The following is a 21224-nucleotide window of genomic DNA, read 5'->3' as shown; positions in this document are numbered from 1 at the left end:
TTGAACTATTAATGATAAGATTCTGATGTAAAACATATTAATATTCAATTAGATATCCTAAATTTTATGTTTTTTGACTAATTTAATTACATTCCGTACTTCTTTTAAACTTATACTGACAGAATCATGAGTAGGGAAGAAATGCTTTTATTTATCCTTTAAACATGATGAAAATAAAATCAGTCACAAAAACCAAATAATAAAATTAATTAATTAATTACAAGCAACAAACTTAGAATATGATAACATATGCAGATGATTGCAGTGAAAACATAACAATCCCTTCACTTCACTTAAGCTGGAATATCTACACAGATTTGATATTTTTGAAAGGAAATATTTGTACTCTTCTTCCAGCTAATGCCCTTACGGTCATATCAGTCACTGAGGTTCAATCTGTTGCCTTGTTGAGTGAAATGATGAAGCCACACTAGTGATGGAATAACAGACTAAAAATTAATAATAATAATAAAAAAACAGGGAGAGTTGGCAGCTATAGTGCTAAAGGGGGGAAAAAAAGACATGGAAGGAACTTTCATACTCTATTCAAAATATGGCTTCTGCAGGTCAGTTCAGAACACTACAGGGATTTTCCTCAATTTCTATAAGCTCCATTAGTTATGAAAGATGATTTCTAAGCAAAAAATTACTAAGAATTACCAACAAACTACAACTTAGTTGCAGTTAGGTCTATGAGTTAAAAAACATTTTATCTCTCCCTTTTCCTTTTCAATTATGCATATTTATTCACACTTATGAAATAATGCATAATTATTAATTCATTGTTGAGAATTATTCATATCAACTTAATATTAATTCATTATAACAGCATTTTTGTTTTGTATTCTTTCTCTTTTTTACAGGGCAATTATATGCTAGTAGAACACATTCCTAAAACAAAATTGGGAATCACTAGACTAGAGAAAATATTGAACATGTGTAGAGGTGAAACATTCCATTATTAAGAATAAAAATCTGAATGCAGATTGACAGTTGAAAGAAAATTAAGACATGATATCTAGACTTTTAGAAAAAAGCCATATAAAAAATTTAACATTTGACAGAATACCGAAGATTTAGAGTCAGACACTAGGCTAAATTTACTGTTCATTGCATTCTAGATCCAAAAAAAGATTGATTAAAAACAAGACAGCCTTTCTCCGCTCAAGTGTATAGTAGCTTGTCTTTCTAGTGAAAATAAATTTTAACTGAATTACCCCATTAAATCATAATACGTTTATTGAAATAGAAGTCCCTTTTCAAGACAGTCTTCAAAATAATTCATAAAGATAAGGTAACCATTATATAAAGCCTCATTTTTAATACAGCTACTGGAAATTTATTCCCTCCTTCTGCTAAATAAATGAATCAGTCATGCAAATGAAAATCGGACTTGCATAAAGGTCCTTGTATCCTTATGAAGATTGAGTTTAATTGCATGGGCACTCTTATAAAGGCATCTTTGGATGATTCCATACAAAACCATGAAACCAATTCTGTATAGATAGAATACTACATGCATAACAGAAGGGATGCTTATTGCTCCTTGCTTGTTCCAGATCAGAACATGTCTAGATTCGTCAGACCACATTCTTGGCTCAATGAGTGTAATGACAATACCACCTTAAACAGGCACCTACGAAAAATGAGTCCAGAAGGATACAAATCACAGGTCCTTCCCCCTGTATGAAGTAGAGTGTTTGTGGAAAACTGAAGGTCTATAGCTAATTTCCTTGTAGTCAAAGGATGGTTTTTTTTCAAGCTGAAACAGACAGAAAACTGTCATTGGATGCACTTGTTACTCTTGGCCAGGTTGTCTATTAACTAATTTACTGTTAAAAGGGTGGTTCCAAATTCTTGTTATGACACTTCGAATGATACTCAGATCTTGGATGACTTCAGTGCATGTATTGCACTTTCCTCTTGAGTCATAACTAATGAATGCTGATCATTAGGACACACATCAATTTAAAAAAACCCACATGCCCGTCGAACTTGCATCCAATCCACTGTCAATGACCTAACTTGCTAATTTTATGTAATAACCTACAAGCAAAAGTTAAGTTTTCTGTTTACTTACAAGCAATTACCATACATAATTGCATTGTTGAACACTGATTGAAAATTTGCCACTTGCATATTATTGCAACCACCTTAATAGAAATCTGCATGTTTATGAATGCATACTTGTAACCACACACATAACAATCCTCCAGGCAGCCATACACAGGCAATTCTTTAGTTTTAACAAACAAAATTGCCATTTTTTTAGCTATTTTTTGTTGTACTCTAACTTTCACCGATCTTTTACAAACAAAATGTGATACTTTTTCGCCTTAAATTCAGTTTAACAAATGTGTTAGTCGGATATGCATGCACTGGAAGAAACATTGGTAAAATTTCTGCACATCTATACCCTTTTGCCATAAAATTGCTCAAAGGAACAATTACTTTGAATCGCTTCTTGTAGCGATCATCATAAAATTTCTACTTGAACAAAAGAAACAAAGGTTATAATAAATACATAAAAAATCCAAGTGCAAAATATATACATGATATGTTTGTATGTACTAAATAGTGCTTTGGAAATTTTGCCGAACTATGATAAGGTGAATGACTAACACATAAGTAAAAAAAAAAAAAAATTTAATCAGGGAAATAATTTTTTCTGAGTTTCCTTTTTTTGGGGGAAGGGGGACGGGAAGCATGGATTTCAATTTCCCAATCTGTACAAATACACATAAAAAATCAAAAACATTTGTTTAAAACAATTTCTTTTTATATGGAACCCCCCCAAAAAATTTCTTTTTTAGCTCCTTGTTATCAAGTGAAAGCAGGCTAATCATATAATTTTGACAATTACATTGAATGTTTGAACTGAAAAGAATTCTGCAGTGCAAAAAGAGTTTTCTTAAGTATTCGAAGCATTCAGGTTCCAAAATGTTGATTATCATAATATGGAAAACAAAATAGTTGGTCTGTAATGAATGAAATTTTACACATGTAAATGACATTCAAGATTAATAAAATAGTTCAGCAGAGGACAAATATGTATGACAGATACACACAGAAAAAGAGCAGAATAAAAATAAGATCTGTTCAAATACATTACTTTGAGGAAAATTTTTTCGGCAATATAGACCCAAAGATACACACACTGGCCAATAAATTAGAAATCCAAGATCAATATTTTATTGGACCATCTTTTGCATGGATAACTGCTCTGACTCATTTGAACATCGAGTCTACATGCTTCTGGAGTGCATTTACATCAGAGAATACCTATCATTAGATATGCAGCTGTTTAGATCTTGTAAATTAGATGCAAGAGGGGAGTGCAGTCACATGCGTCTTTCCGTCATATACCATTCATTTTCTACGGGGTTAAGACACCGGCTATGCGGTAGTCAGGGAAGGTGTTGGATGTCAGACTGATGTTCAGCAAACCAATTTTGAACACTTCCGGTTGCATTATCGTCCCTGAATGTATCCGTAGTCATCAGGATTAAAATGCAACATTGCAGGGTGCATTTGATCTGCCAGTACATGTAGGTATCTTATGCCTGTTTCTTTATTCTCGAGGAACACCAGGGCACCACTTCCATGCCAGCAAAACATGCCCCATACATATCATGATACTCCCACCAGACCCTTACACTATGCAAGTAAGGCAAGGTGGTTTCAAGGGATTCTTGTCAAATTCGATGTCTTCCATCAGTTCAAAAAATAAGATGAAGCATAATTCATCCGACCACATTACCCATTTCCAAACCTCAGATGTCCAGTGTCTTCTTTCCCGACACCAGTGGAAACGAATTCTTGTATGTCGGCAGAAATGAGCTGTTTTTCTCACAGGTGCCCACCTATACATTCCTATCCTCTGCACTTTGTTCGAGCTGAAATCTGTTGGGGAGAGCCTTGGTTCACAATCTGTGTCAGTTTAAGCACAGTAGTCCCTGTTCTGCCATACAATTCGTCGGAGTTGCCCCAGATCACTCTCTTGGAAAACCGTGCTTGAACCGCAATTACGTCTTCTAGAGAAGGACTGTGGGTTCTGATCGCACCTTTTGAAGAACCTTTGATATAGCTGTTTTTGAGAACCCAGTGAGATTTGCTGTCTTTGAAATTGAGGCTCCTGCTAAACAGTCACCAACAATAAGTCCTTTTTCAAATGGTGAAATATCTGTCCTTTTTCCCATTTTACTTCATTCATAACGAAAAGCACTCTTACACCTTCTTTATACTAGAATTCTAACCCTGAGTAACCCACGTCGTGAAAGAAAACTGCATACTTCATCCCTAGCACGCATTCAAATGAAAATCTCAAAGGTTTCTAACTCATTGGCCAGTACGTGTAATACATTAAGCAATTAAAACAATAAATATTTTTTTAAAACAAGATAGATTTAGCTATATAGAAAACAATATTGCCTTACTTTAGAACACACAGCATTGCCACCAAATGAATCAATATTTGGCTCCTGAGGCTTAACTGTTGAAGAACAAATCATTCTTTCTGAGCATGAAATTGAATTAAGCAGCAATTGCTCCTGTGAATTACCTTGATTATATTTCATCACAGAAGTGCTTTTTTTATCGCCATCAACCTCTCCTGGCTTAAGAATGCTGCTTGTGGATGCGAAGAGTTCATGGAATGGAGACTGAAGACAGGAGACTTGTAACATTCCCTCAAGTAGTTTTTGGTTTTCAAACCCTTCAACCTGTTCTAAGAATTCCTTCCAAGTATTAACAGGATGTCTTTTATCAAATTCTTCTGCATTCTCAGGAGTACAGAGATTAGGAATAGCTTTCAGAAAAAAATCTCTGTTATGAATAATTTGTTTATATAATTCAAACGCATTCAACATGCTAACTTTAAAAATTAATTTCCTTAACAAATTCTCAGTTGACGTACAAGAGTCATTCAACAAGAGGTTAGATCCAAACTTGGGACAAACTGAACAAGACTGAACCGCTTTATCAATAACTTCCAAAGCTTTATCATCACTTTGTTTGTTACATTCACTATCAGTTACAACTGTTTCACAGTTTTCTGCAAGTAAATCCTTTTCTTTGTTTGCCTTTTCATTACAAACTGAACAAGACTGTACAGCTTTATCAACAATTTTCAAAGCTTTATCATCACTTTGTTTGTTACATTCGCTATCACTTATAACTGTTTCACAGTTTTCTGAAAGTGAATTCTTTTCTGTGTCTGTCTTTTCATCACAAACTGAACAAGACTGTACAGCTTTATCAACAACTTTCAAAGCTTTGTCATCACTTAGTTTGTTACATTCGCTACCACTTACAACTTTTTCACAATTTTCTGAAAGTAAATGTTTTTCTGTGTCTGTCTTTTCATCACAAACTGAACAAGACTGTACAGCTTTATCAACAACTTTCAAAGCTTTGTCATCACTCAGTTTGTTACATTCGCTACCACTTACAACTGTTTCACAGTTTTCTGAAAGTAAATTCTTTTCTGTGTCTGTCTTTTCATCACCAACTGAAGAAGACTGTACAGCTTTATAAACAACTTTTAAAGCTTTATCGTCATTTAGGTTGTTGCATTCACTATCAGTTACAATAACTGTTCCACAGTTTTCTGAAAATAAATTCTTTTCTTTGTTTGTCTCTTCATGACAAACAGAAGACTGTACAGCTTCGTCTACAACTTTCAAAATTTTATCATCACTTAATTTGTTGCATTTGCTATCAGTTGCAATAACTGTTTTACAGTTTTCTGCAAGTAAATCCTTCCCTGTGTGTATTTTTTCATTCGGCGATTTTCTCGGAAATGAATTTTTCCTTTTTGGCAAACATTTGGGAGTAGAAAGATTATTAGTATCCATTATTACAGGAGTAAATGGTACTTCTTCACAGTTAAAATCCTTTCTGGAATTCCTTTTTGGTTCGGTAACCTGGCCAACATTACTACAAGCTGCAAAATTTGTGTTCATTTCTTCAACGCTCTTTTTATTCTCTAATACACAGTTATCAGTTATTTCTTTCATCGGAGATTTCCTTTTAAGTACTGAAATATTCTTGTTTTCAGTCTGAAGGTCTTCTGGTCCAACATGATTCATTCCTGAAGACCGATGAAGTTGACAGGCTTCTGGAAATGGAACTACTTTATTTTCGGTAAGTGTTTTACCTGAAACAAAAAATGAAAACAGGACATAAAATTGAATACAACAAAGAAAACAATACAATACATATATAACGAATTCCATACATTATCCATACAAGCAATAAAGCTGAGGATCATAACTGTAGTGCACTTTATTACCACGATAAACCACGGTAACTTAATGGTGTGTGTGTGTGTAATTATGGCAAAGCCTCGAGGGCTATCTGCCTAAGGGGAGGGATGCCTTCGTGGAGGACTTTCTAAGGGAAACTGGCTCGTATACACGTTACACATGGGGAAAACCACGAAAACGCCCATGCAGAGAGCCCGTTCGCGGGATTTGAACCTCAGACCGAACTACCAGTGTTTAGCGACTTTACCGCTCGGCCGCTGGTGGGCCGGTAACTTAATGGAAATATAGAATGTCTAACATCCAAGCACCTGAGCTTTATGTGTTTTAATATATTTTTGATAACCATTGCATTTAAACCTTTAAAATCTAGAATGGTTCCCACTTTTGAGGCAAATATTCAATCGAATATCACACAAAATGTTCTTCAGCAATGCAAACAATTCAGCTTTTAGATGATATTCATGTGACATCACCTGCCATTAACCTCTTCACTCCCAGTGTCAAGAAAATGAAGTTTCCTAATGCGCCCATGATCTTGGAACACTGAATGCCACTATGTGCCCAAATGCATTTTGCAATTAAGAGTAATATACAAAAAATAATTCCTATAAAATCTGCTTTTTATTGAAATATATGGATTCTTGCATATGTTATTTCCTAAAATATAAACATAAAATCTTAATACTGAGAGTTAAAATAAAAATTCACAATAAGTTAATGTGCACTATTAGTAATGATGATTATATTTACATATTTAAACTATTTCGGTACAAAAATGAAGTTAAAAAAAAACTTAAGAATTTAAGCTTCAGTGGCTATTTACATTCCAGCGCCTTATCCACAGACATAATTTTAAGCCACTTGAGCTGCATGAACCATTTCTAAATTCAGAACGTATGTCATAAGCATTGTATGTTTTGCATTCGTAGAATAAAATAATATTTATAAGAACAAGGTTAACACTGAAGAGATTCCATTTAAAAATGTTTTATAGCCTTTTGAAAAAATTCATTCTCATTTAAAATTTGAAACAAAACATTTTATTTCAGCTTATCAAATATATGGTGAGCAACCAGTGACCACTTTGCTTTCGTATGATGTTTGATACGGTGGACCCATGGAAGGAAACTGAAGTGTGTCATGATATGCTGGGAGTACACAGGTTTATATTTAACTCCAAAGCTTAGTGAGATTCAAATTGGTACCTATACTGAAACTACTCCATAATAAGACAAAAAGCAAAGCACATGCACATTATTTGAAAAACATAGGTCTGCAGATTATAAAGTGTTATAGCTTATATCTGTCAGAAATATCAATCGCCTCAAACTTATTTATCAGACAGCTACTCTTACAACAATTCTGCCTACATTAAACACAATTATCAATGAAACAGTTTAGAAGTTGAATCTCCAGAAACAACTATATTCATAAGTGAGAAGTGGCATAAAATTAAAAGACTGCTAATCTCACTCATCTGCCTATAAAACTAATATTTGACTAGACTAAAGCATTGAAATTACATGCTTTACAGCAGCAATCCCAAGTTTTAAGATACAGCCTTCCCTGTCACAGAAAATCCTCTATAAATGTCTCAACTCTGCATATAACAAAAAATACCATACATGTCTGTACATAAGCAGAGAATTTTTGGAACATTACTACAGCTAAATTACAAGTGTCGACTTACACATGATTCTGCTAATCTTGCAAAAAACACAGGCACTTTCCCACTAGTTGGGCACCAAGCGATAAATCACCAAATACAGAACTATCTTTTTTATTTCTTCAATGTATATTTCTTAAGTTTATCAATTTTTTTAAATAAAATGAAATGTTTTACTTTTGAAATTGTTTGTATTCCTGGTTTGTTACACCACCAGCAAAATGAAAACTCTGATGTTGGTGAAATTTCCACCTGGCTATTGGAAAAGTATTAAAACTTACACAAGTATAGTTCATAAAATTCGCTTTTACTCATTGGAATGTTTGGATACTTTCAATACTAGAATTCATGTCTTTTTCATATCCAAAACTGTCACGACCACCCATACAGTTAATGATGCAGAACTTTTTAAAAGCTTGAACTATCATGTCAGCTAGAATCTCCAACCCATTTTTTCATCAACTGTGTAACTGTTACTGTATCTTTTTTTCATATTTTCACATTTCATTATGGCTTTGTCTTCCATTGCCATCCATTTAACAGATCTAAGCCTTATTAAATGGCTTGTTTAAGCAAACATACAGTGCCTCCCAGTATAACAGCCATTTACGTATCACTGTACTTATACTGCACTTTACCTGTGAGATGAGTCCAGAATGAGTTACAAACAGTATGGATGGTTTATTAACCGTTTGATTGCTATGCAGCGCAAGTCTCGAAAACCGCATCGCAGAGCATTTGTGTCTTTTTTTGCTCCGTGGGTGTGAACGTACGTAGTCTGACCTCATGCGTACTTTGTAACACAAGTGCATTCTAAAATAACTAACTGCGTCGGGGTTTTCGAGGCAAATGAATGCGGCGCTAAACGTTTAAACACTGCATATTTTCTTTGGCAACATGTTCTCGTCCAGCCAATCCAAACTGCCACATTCATCCCTCCAGACACTTTCATTATCATGCACTATAACTTTACTTGGAAATTTTACACTCTTAGGCAGATTCTTTCACTTAAAAGTAATTGTATGAGGTACTGTCTGACCATATTCCAGATTTATGTAAACATCCGGTTTGGGATGGATGTGGGCATATGTGATGTAGGGGTGAGTCCAGTAGCCCGTTAGTTTAAAAGGTTTTTTTTTTACATTTCACGCTCTTATCTTTTGTGTGCAGCACAACAGAAAACTTTTGTCTGCCCTTTATACATTTTAAATTGATGTATCGTGAAAATTTAAAATTATAGAATTAAAATACACAACATTTCAAAGAAAAACGAGTATAAGAACTGTAATAATAAACTATGTAGCTTACTGAAAGTCATTATCAATTCATACATATTTTAATGCATAATATTAATTTAATAGTAATCTAATACATAACATTTAATTCAATAATAATTTAATAGATAATAAAATTTAATTAATTTTACAATTTTCAAACATCGAATGAAAAACTTTTACCCGTTACATATGCTTTAATCAATTACATTTCTTAATATAATCAAATGATCTATAAATAAAATAAAGCTAATAAGAAGGTTGCATTAAAATTATTTAATTTTAATTAGACATGCCATTCCTCCCGCCTTTACATCAACTTTGGAGACACAGCATTAAGTGTCCTCCAGACTCATACAGAATTCAGAATCTGAATTGTCACTGACAGTAAAATTTAATGGTTCACATAATTCTTCTTTTCTCCAATATTCAGTTTATAAATTTTTCACATGATCACAATACTTCTTCCAATTGTTCACAGAAACACCTTCAACAGCATAGTTTGTGAAATGAAATAAATTCACCATGCTTATATCTGCAGGTGTATTCTGACTTCGAAAATAATTTTTTACTTCAACCCATAATACACTATGGCATTTATATCACAGTGATATGGTGGGAGTTGCAGGACTGTACAGCCTTGCTCTTCTATTATACAATCAAATTTAAAAGTATTGACTTTTAAAGCATTTTGTTTCACAAAATCCAGCAACTCCACTTTTCGCAAATTCAGACAAAAGAAATATTTTTTTTCAGCCACTGCATTATATCTTCTTTTTCTTGGGAAGCATTGGAGGCTTTATTGAGCTGCACTGAATGATAAGGTGCATTATCAATAATTATTACGGAATTTTGTGTTAGGATTGAAATTAACTTTTGTTTGTCCATTTTTTAAATATTGAAGAATTCATCTGTCCATGATAATCGCCAGTTGTAGTAGAGTTCACTTTATAAATTAAGCTAGTATTGGGAATGAAACTCATCTCACCACCAGCACATAAAATTTTTATGCGGCAAGAGCCATTCCCTGTTTCTAAAATCCCACTGATTTCATTTGATTGCCAGCATTTTCCAACCATGTTTCATCTATGTAAATTAGAGGACGGGTTTCTTCTCTGTAATGCTTAATATTCTTCAAATACATTGTTCTTGATAAAACAATGCCAGGTCTTTCTACAGGCCTGCCACTCAAACAGGAGAATGAAATTCCCTGACCTTCCCATATTTTCCAGGTGTGTTTTAAGAAAATTCCAGTCTATTCGCGTAATGCATGTTGGCTATGCTAAAAGGTAAATTAATTATGGTATTACTTGAAAACACAAAAATTTGCCAACTACATATGACTTATCCCCAAAGCATTACTATTATAACTATAATATTGCATTATATCTTCCTTTGTTTGATTTACTTTCCAGACTGAAGATTGAGATTAGAATCTGCCCAATCTGGATTAAAAATGTCCTTTTCTCCAGACAAATGAAAGAAATCTATTTAATGACATTTTAAAATAAATTTGGGTATTTTACATTCATTCAACAGCATACTTAAGCAAAAATATGTGCATTAAATTTCGTGTTGGTGTTTTATCATACCGCTAGAATTAATTTCACGATTACGTCGGAGAAAATTTCCTGAAATTTGAAAGTATTATTTACTAATAATAAATAAATTTAAAGGGAAGAAGCAACATTAAATGATACGAATAACAAAAAAATAAAGATAAGTGCTTAAAAATTGAATTAGAATAATCAACACTATTTTAGTGAATATAGTTATATTAAATGGTTAGCCTAGATGACTGATTACTTTTTTTTTTTTTTTTTTTTTTTTTTTTTTTTTTTGCAAAATGACAAGGCATTTATTAAAAAGAGGGAAAATAAAAAGGTTTAAAAGATTTTGCAGTAAAATCTTAGTATACGCTACGGCCTTGGCACAATTTTGAAAATTGTCGCCAATACCAAAATGACCCATTTACTGTTCATCGCAATGTTTCCAAATTCTGTGTGTACCGTACATGCAGGTTAGAACAGAATACACGGAGGCTATTCTAATCAAAGAACGTCTGTATAAAGAAGGAAAGATTCCATAGACGTAATGCTATTACACCGCTAGAAAGCGGAGGGAAAATTCGTCACAGAATTTGGCGACGGAACCTCGCGGTGAGAATTTCCCTCTGCGATGTGTACAGGAAACTGAGGAACACGTGTTAAGAAATGTTCTTTGATATTTCACAATAATTTAAACACAGATTTTCATAATTTTTGGGGGGGTTCAAGATAACTAATCTATTAATTAATTTACTTGTGTGAAAAAATATTTTCTTTTAAAATTTAAAGAAATTTTTAAAATCTAATTGAAGCTGCAGAAATTGGCTCTATGCCAGCTGCCCGAATGACGTGCACACATTACACAATTCGGCAAGAAAGTGAACGCTTCCAATGTAGCAGCAAAACTGGACTTTTTTGGCAGAATTGCCGTATAAAATTCCCCCACTTTTCCAGATTTTGACGAAAATATTTAAATTCTCTGACTTTTCCCCTGAACTTTTGGGTTAATTTTCAAATTCCCTGACTTTTTCCAGTTTTCCAGGTAGCGTTGCAACCCCGTTTCTAGTAAAGCGCTTCTTTTATTGCGGGACTTATTCCAGATGAAATCAATTTCTCGGAGAATCTTTCTTAGCATTTCTCTTTGCCAAGGAAAAATGTTTCGTGTCTTTTAAAATACAGGAAGCAGTTTGGTTATAGTTGGAACTTTCTTTGAATTTTCTTTGAAATAAAAGTCTTGAACTGCTTGTCTTAAAATATCCAAATCAAAGTTATCTAAGCCTGTACTTATAACAAATTCTCTTTTTTTCTTTTCTTTTTTAAGAGAAGAGAATTCGACATTTTCTATACTTTGAGATTCTTTACGATATAGACTGGCAATAGAAACGCCAGTCATCTTACTCGCTCTACGTGTTGGCTGTATAACTGGAATGGTCAATCTTCCTAATTGTGATTCTTCATCATAATCGTTAATCGTGTTATACACTAATTGCTTGAAATTGCTGTGGAAAGGCTTATTTCTAGCTTCCTGGAACACTAGAACTCATAGTAAAAATGGAGATTTGAAAATAAAAGAAGGTCAGTAATAGCGATGCTCAAAAATTATCATAAAAAACACTAAATGACACCTGACCTTGCAGAGGAAAAAATACTCCCCCTTTTTCACCCACACCCCTTTGACCTCCGAGAGAAAAAGATAGCCGCGCTTCTAATCTATATTCCTTCAATTAAAGTGAACCATCTTGGCCCTCAGCCAACCTGCTTTCGCTAGTGTGGTCAGATAGTAAACAAGTTCAATCTGCCATGCAGTGCAAAGCTACCACAAAATACCATCTCTCATCATATACTGTCTTATGGCTGTAAAACCGTCGAAAATAGTCATAGATCAACAGTGTAATCTGACAGGAAGTCAAATCGCATGGCAATTTAATCCATATTGCCAAACTGATATAATTCAAAACTAAAACTGTTTTCGTAATCTTACGTCACTGAAAAGCTTCAACTTTTTTTTATCTAGCTCTCAAGTAAGTTTCTATGGAAGTTTAGTGTGAGCTCTTAGGCCCTGTTCAGACGAGGGAGTAAAGGGCATAAGTGATTAAAGCTGAGCTCTGTTGCCAAGACAACCAGTCACTGCTACGTCACAGAATCTGGTTTAGGGCTCGTGGCATAGGGTTCCAAGTTTTCAACTTTACGCCGAGTTTGGGATAAGCGTCGGCCAATCAGAGTGGAGCTGAAACGAAGCGGTTTTCTTTAGACGATTTCACTGTCACACCGAAGGCGGCGTTTTTTTTTTTTAATATGGAACACATCATATCCGAATGATACTATCATACATAGACACCAACAAAATAATGAGAATTGCTCTACTTGCATTATGGTTTTGGCACCTTTATTTATAACACAAGATTTGCATAAACTAGGTAATTCTCAAATCCCTTGGACATCACTTAGAGGAAAATAAGAGAATATTATGCAATTCTCTCTAAGCCCATGCTGCACAGTTTGCAAACCTAGCCACTGGGATATTAGCAAATGTTTTTATCTTTAAAAGTTACACCTGGAAGCAATCTAATGGGCTCTATAGGCAAAAGAACTAGATCACAGAATTTGCAAGAGCCATTACGGGTTTACACAAAATTACACTAATATTATCTATATAACAAAATCTACTGCAAGTGTTTTTGACGAGGAGGAAGTCTGATTACTGAAATTCTTTAACATTGGGAGTCAAAATTATCAAAAATTTATAGATTTTTTACCACTTAATAGATTTTACAAAAAGATTGAGCCACAGTAATTTGGGCTAATGAAAATAGAGTAACATCTCGCTAACCCTGAAGATGCATGAGTGTTTAATGTGTATTATGAATATGAAACTATTTCCCATAGAAAGTCATGCATTAAACTAGTTCGTTCTTTAGGCAGATAGCTTTAACATGCTTCTCTGTAATCTAAAAAATCCAATCTTGTAGATATTATTAACATACAATATTTTCATTTTTGTTTATGATATGAGCTTAAATGAAGAAAAAAATATGTATCACATTCAATTAAAACAATTTTGTTGGTTTTACTAAACATTCTATACTTCCACCTATATGCAACGTAATAATTTTATGTGTTATATAATAGGTTGGAAAAAAAAAACGAGTTTTATCAAACAACTCACCTTTACCTTTGCATTTTTTATTTCGATTGTGTGTGAACATGCTTGGAACATTTTGAGTAGGATTTTCTCCTTGAATCTATAAACAAATACATATATTTCCAACAATTAATCACAATCACTTTCTGAATAAATAGAAATATTATGTAACCATACAATAACGCAATTGATTACAGAAATAAGAGAAAATGAGACTTTTCTAAAGGTTTTTAAGTTAATGGCATGGGTAAAAATTATACTTACTCTTTACAGGCTACTGAGAAGTTTACTTGATACCCAACACCAATAACTCCCCATTTAATGTCTACCTCTCTATAGCAGCCATGACCATGCATGAAGTATATAGTGATTCATGTATTAGTTTCAAGGTATTTTTCACTTTTTGTTTTTGTCCCATTGCTCTGAGATTTAAGAAATGGTAAAGTGGAAGCAAACAGCCTTATCAAAATTGCAAAATATTGCTGAACGTTTGAGAATATTTCAATTACCATTCAATGAAATTATATACAATTAAACAAACTGAGTCATCAAAATGCAACAATGAATAGAGTAAAAGGAAATATGGATATGAAAATTAGGAATTAATTATATTTGAAGGAAGACAGATGATGTTTTTAATAACTGTACGTTTTATTGAACTATTGCTATACCGAGCTAATATCAGTTAACTGAAATCCCTAATACCCAAAGAACTAATAAAGCTTATAGTAATATGATTAGCATAAAAGTTATTTCAGCACTAACCAAACTTCTTGGTAGCAAATAGGAAACAAACACTCTGAAAACAAACATTTTCTGTTACATACAAACAAATAAGTATTCATGCATTAAGAAAATTCAAAAACTCAAACTACTAATCTACTACTACTCATCAAACTCAAACTACTACTCCTCAGAAGTAAAAATGTTAAAAATTTTCTTAAGCTAAAAACGTTTCAGAAAGTAAAAAATTAAGCTTTTTGCTCACATCCAATTTTACCTTTTTTGCCGAGAGTTCCTTATTTGCAGTGCCAGTTTTTTTCTTACAAATAAATATTGTGTCAGGTGAATTAGCATGGCCTGTACTTGTTACTCCCAAAATCTGTGGAGAAAAGTTGCATTTAGCACAAAACATAATGAAAATTAAGTACCTTGTATAAAAACCATTAAAAACTTTGAAAGGAGAAAAAAAAAAAAAAAAAAAAAAGAGGCCTTCTTTTGGATTTATTGTTCCCTATAAACAAATACATTTTCAGCAGAAAAATTCTCATGAGTATATACTGCATATTCATCTAACATTTCCGACAAAAAATTTTAACTTTTACTCCCGGATTCAATATTGATGTTAATAAACTAATGCAGTGAAATGCAAGTTTAATAAAAAGAAATTCAAACATGACACACTGGAATCAGAAATATATATAAAACAATACTTCACATAGTGCATCTTCAATCAGTCCTGATTCACCATAGTCCACTTTAAAATTTTACTACAAACAAAATTTTAGTTGAGCTAAATAAAAATAAATTTTAAAAATCTAATATAGCATAAAGTCTGAGATCTAGACTTCTCAGGATTTTGGCGATACCGGATTTTTGATTTTTCTGGATATTAGATCATTAGTTTAAATCTAGTAAGATGGAGAGTAGAAATTATAAAATTAAAAATCCGAAATCGTGATTTACGAAATAAAGAAGCGTTTATGATTTAAAGGGTGTCAAAATTTACAAAAAAAAAAAAAAAAAAAAAAAAAAAAAGAAGAAGAAGAAGAAGGCTTAGTAATTATTTATTTACTTTATTAAACATTTCCTTCAGTGTAAGTTGTTTAAGATTCTTTCGATTTTTTGCGCTAATACTTCCAGACATAATTTCGTGTTCAGTTACAAAGTTCTACTTTGTTTCACGTCTTCTAAGTGCTGTGTCAAGAACTCCGATTAACTTATCAATCGGAACTTTTTGTCACTATCGGTAGCAGTATTATCTTGATCTAGAACCATACTATAGATTTTGCCATCTGTTAATTGATTACTGATTGCAGCATTGCCATTGCAACAAAAAACTGTTATATCATCTTTATTTATTACAGCTTTGCCACATTTCTTTACACAATTCATTAATTGGAAAATTTCACCTGTGGTTTGCGATATCCAAATGCCTTGAAATTCGCGGCTATCATCTTCATCATCCTCATCATGAAGTATGATAGCTAGCAAGAAATTATGCCAGGCATTTTTTAAAGTATCTCGAGACACATCCTCCCACGATCTTGTGATAATCCAACCAGCAGACTTTATGCTAAACTATTAAAAAAATTCTCGAATAGTCTTGCTATTATTCAATAAATTTAACATGGATTTTAAAAATGAGACTTTGTATTTGCACTTCAGCTCCCGCACTATTCTGCTATCCATAGGCGGAATGATGGACATGTTGTTTGGAGGAAAGAATAACTCGGATACATTACCTTTAATTAAATCTTTAAGTGAAATATGAGCTGAATAGTTATGAGGACAATTTTTGTGTCATCAGGTAAACCACACGAATTCAAATTTTGCCGAGCTTCGGGGATGAAGTGATTTTCAAACCAATCATACATTAACACTTGTGTTATCCATGCTCTTTTATTTGCATGATATATAACGGAAAAACCTTTACTCCTTGCAAGGTCGTGTATTTTTTTTCTAATAACGAAAAGTTTACACTTGTGCGTTCCTGCAGCACTTGTGCCTGCTAAAATTGTAAGTCTAGCTGTGGAGTCTTTGATACAAGTTGGAGCCTTTTCTGTAGAGGTTGCCAAGATATTTCGTGGTACATATTGCCAAAAAAAGACAAGTTTCATCAGTGTTGTAAATTTGTCCTGGAGATAAAGTTTCACTATTAATGAGTTCTATGAATTCATCTGCAAATAGTTCAGCAGCTTCAGTATCAGGTGAAGCTTTTTCATCAGAAATTTCTAACCGCAACATACAACGGCGATTTTAAAACTTTGTTAACCAGTCTATCGAATATGTGCACTCAGTTTTCAAGTTCATTCCTTCATGAAATATTTTGGCCTGAGCCATTAGCATTGGACCCGTCAATTGTATGCCCTCGCTGCATCTTTGTCTGACCATTCAATCATCACTTTGTCATGATGTTTACTTTTAGCATAGCGAGTAATTTTCTGTTATCCATTGCGAGTGTGTTGTCGGAATCCACAGAAAATTCAAAAAGTTTCCTTTTCCATTTTCTTATATCATATACAGTTGACTTTCCAATGGCCCCCTAGCATAATTTTGAGATGGATATACCTTTATCCCTTTTAAGCAGCTATTCCACTTTTTGTTTAATGGACATCAAAACATGTTTTCACTTTGTAGATCCTGTTGCAGTTCCAGAATTAGAAACTCTTTTCGACATAATCTGAAGTTCAAACTTTAGTTTTCATAAAATAGCTGCAATTAAAACAGCCTGCACAAAATTGTAAGCTGGATCAAATAAGAAAGTTAACGAACAGCGCAATCTGCTACATTAACTGGAATTCATTGGAATAAGTTAATTTCAGCCTAGTTTAACAGAATCTGCTATACATGATTATCTATGTAGCATGGCGACAAAATATTCCATCAAATTTTGCCTTGCTTTTATCGTGTACTGAAACAATTAAGTCTGAATTGTATTAACTATTTATTATACTTAAGTCTAATTTTTGCAGATGCTTATCTGAGCCCTGAATAAATAAATTCCCACATATACTTAAGCTTACTTGAGGGCCGGCATTAGATATTTTGCCCCTGATGCAGTCTCTGCAGGTCTTAAATTCTGCTAACCAAGAGCCCCCCTAAGTTCTAAATTTTTGCTGCCCCTTAATTTTGGGTCCCAGTGCTTTCCCTAAATTCTAAAAATTTTATCATCCCTTAATTATGCTACTCGGTGCTTCTCTAAATTCCAAAAAAAATTGTGTTCTGTAAATTCTGCCGTCCAGAGCGGCCAGACGAGCTCTGGCGCCGGTTCTGGGTTTATGTGAATAGAAAAAAAATCAGTTATTCTTAATTCAAATAGTACTAAATATAATCTTTTGGCCTATGAATATCATTAACAAAATCTATTTTTATCACATGGAGAGAAATTTTTGTTTTTCCTTGTCAACATTTGGCACATTTAACTTAAATCTATAATCATCGCCAAGCATCATTTCAACATAAAAGAATTCCATACTCTTGTTATTCAATTACTAATATAAAAAGAATGTTTAGGCATCGCTGCATGAGACATTACTCAAGTAGTCGTGTTGATAAACATACGGTGATGGATTTGGCACATTTAACTTAAATCTATAATCATCGCCAAGCATCATTTCAACATAAAAGAACTCTTGTTATTCAATTACTTATATAAAAAAATTGTTTAGGCATTGCTGCACGAGTCATTACTCAAGTTGTTGTGTTGATAAACATACGGTGATGAAAGCAAAGTATAATAAATAATGATTCACCAGGTTGGCGTCAGGGATATAAAATATTAGTAGTTGTAAAGAATGTTTTGGCTTGAGATGTATGCCAAGCAGATATGCAGCTATGGAGCCAAATTATTGATCATAGAAATTTATGCTGAAATAATTGTTTCTTCAATAACGAGGATATTTTATTTAATGCCGAAGTAAAATTATAAATAGGGATTCTCCAAATGTTTTCTTACGGAAAAAAATCAAATGCACATCTCTAAAGCATAAAAAATATTTTCCTAAAAAGACTTTTTCTGTAGGCTATAAGGTCCAGATTTCAGATGAATAAGGATATTGGACGTCTGGATTTTGTACTTTGTACTGTATATAAAATTATATTTTAAAACATAAATGATCAATTTCTTTCACCAAATACGAAGTTGTTGATCCAAATAATGGATCAAAGTGTCGTGAAATTTAAGGTTTATTATTTGTGCTGCACTCTTCTGCATTTCATGAATGCTACAACAAAAGATGATGCACCTTCTGTAACACAACTTTGGAAACTGTAATTAGAAATATTATCGGAAATATAGGCAAAGCACGGCATGAATTAATGACCATGAATATGAGGGAGTATAGAAACATACCATAGTCCATCTGACAAATGATTTCAGTGAGTTGGTCTATTATTCTAAATGGATGCATCATATCTCATACTAATGAACTAGATGATGAAACACTTATTATTATAGATGAACAATGTTTTTATGAAGAACAGGAGAATAACTTAAATATCAACAACTGTGTTAAATTTCCTATATGAGAATTAACAGCTGAACTATAAAATATCATTGGAATGGTTGAAATCTTGTCAGAGTGTATTATATAGAAGTGATCTTAAGACAGAGTACAGCTTCAACATCCGCTGAAATATAAGCAATATAACCAATAAAACAACTTGTAAACTGAGTAAAAACTGAATTATGAAACATGCATTTTAAAAAATTATTTCTAGTGCAGACATTTAAACTTATTAATTGCATTTTATTTACAGAAAGATGGGGAGGAATTTAGAAACCAATTATCTTTTCTGTATGTATTTAGTTTATTGCTTAATCCAGTTTCAAACAATTCAAGGCTACAGGCAGAACTAATTGCTAGAGCTACACGAAGTATATCTATACTATTATAGAGGATAATTTTTTTGCAAAAGATCAATTGGTTAAAGATAACAGATGCTATGAAAAACTACACCATTTAAAAATCAATTAATGGCATCAATGTGAATTATGTATGATTTATGCTGGCAAAATAATAACTTCTTGATGCTTTGACAACATAGTAATGTTTATACTCTGACACTGGGTGTACCAAAATATGAGATTCTAATACAGAACACACTAATCATTTAATGTTGAATTCACGACACTTGAATTCATGATTGAGAAGCATACTTAACAGAAATATTCACACTAGCAAAAGGGACTGACATTCTAAAATACAGTCAACTACAAACAGTTAAGTTTGAAGTCATAGTTTCTGTACTATTATTTTATTCTGTTATGGAGTAAGAGAAGGAGCCAACACTAATAGCTTCTTATTTTCTTATTAAACTGGGGAAGAAAAAGAGAGAGAAAAAAGAACCAGAAAATTTAGAATTATAATAAAATGCAATCATTGGTGCTGAAATTTACTTTTACCTGTTGTTGTGATCATGAAGGATAACAAGAACATGCACTATTTATTTACTTGATTATGAAAATGTGCACATGTTTTATTTGTACTTACACATTTTCCTGCTGCTGTGAAATCTGGCAGAAATCCCACCAAACTTGTGCCAATCATTCTTTCAGAAATTTGGAAGAACAAATCACTCATTTAGTTAAGATTATCAATAAACACAATTTAGAACTGTAAGATTTGCAACAATCTGGCAAATTCATTAAAACTTGTTACAATCATTTCAGACGTCTATAATCTCAAATGACATTAATACTGCTGGCCACTAAAATTGCTACATCATGAATGTGACAAGCAACTAATGTCAAATATGCATGAAAGATGCATGCTGGAATATGCAAATGATTAGCATTCTAGCATATGTGCACAAAGCAAGTATGTATAATGCCCTCTACACTGCATATAAATGGGAAAGCTTCATAGCAGATTTCTCCTTTGGAAATTGCATTTCAACGCTGGTTTGCGTAAAGGCCACGTTATGCCTTGTGTAAGAAGAAACTCCTACCAGCATGTCAGAATTTGACCATACCTTATCAAGACTGCTGTGTTAAAAAATAATCTAACTCTAAATAAATGTACGCATATATTTTTTAAGCTTTGGAAAGGAGGAGGCAATGATCTAGCAATAGTGAAAGAAGTGCATGGGGCAAAACAGACTGAGAACCACTGCGTTATACTAATATCAAGTATACATTTCACCAAACATTGGGATTTCAAACTAATAATTGATAAGCATGGTTTCCCAGTCATAAGAATTTCAGATATGTGCACCCAATTAATTCTCAATAAGATGGTTTAAATTTGTTAATGAACATGAGTATGTCTTTCTCTTGCATTTTGAAAAAGGGACCAGATAACATCACACCAGATCAAAGGATAACCTTCATGTGTGCTGGTTGGGATTTCAAGACGTCCCTGACTCATGTTTTCACGTCATGCACTATTTTCAGACAAGAGTGCATATGATGTTATTTATTTTCTAATCAGCATTCCACATTTGTGGAAGCTACTTTTTCTACTTTTTTATATGCATGACAATGGAAATGCAAAATAGCACAGATGAACTGCAATGTAATAAACACGTGGGTAAGGCCCTATCTAGAAAGACTGAATTTGATTTTCTAGCCTTGATGCAAGATGGTGAAACATTCAACATTGAAAA

The 21224-nt window shown here is 33.1% G+C and overlaps 1 protein-coding gene across 6 annotated transcripts in view; it reads right to left on the bottom strand.

Annotated features, from left to right (window-relative positions):
* The window catches only part of LOC118195479 (uncharacterized), a 191622-nt gene that overhangs the window by 67402 nt on the left and 102996 nt on the right, over nucleotides 1–21224 (bottom strand). For 5 of the 6 annotated variants that reach the window (XM_085810071.1, XM_085810072.1, XM_085810075.1 and 2 more), the window contains 3 exons: nucleotides 14896–14997; nucleotides 13920–13995; nucleotides 4437–6157 (listed from right to left, as the gene is read on the bottom strand). In XM_085810071.1, the coding sequence (XP_085666197.1) occupies nucleotides 4437–6157; nucleotides 13920–13995; nucleotides 14896–14997 (1899 nt within the window). The remainder of the gene's footprint in view (nucleotides 1–4436; nucleotides 6158–13919; nucleotides 13996–14895; nucleotides 14998–21224) is intronic. The other variant, XM_085810073.1, reaches the window with a different exon arrangement.

Source organism: Stegodyphus dumicola, chromosome X2 (genome assembly GCF_044657685.1).
Source record: "Stegodyphus dumicola isolate Sdum_Otavi_A_Nest chromosome X2, ASM4465768v1".
Taxonomy (NCBI): domain Eukaryota; kingdom Metazoa; phylum Arthropoda; class Arachnida; order Araneae; family Eresidae; genus Stegodyphus; species Stegodyphus dumicola.
Note: the sequence above shows the minus strand (reverse complement) of the source record. Positions and strands in the feature narration are given on the sequence as shown.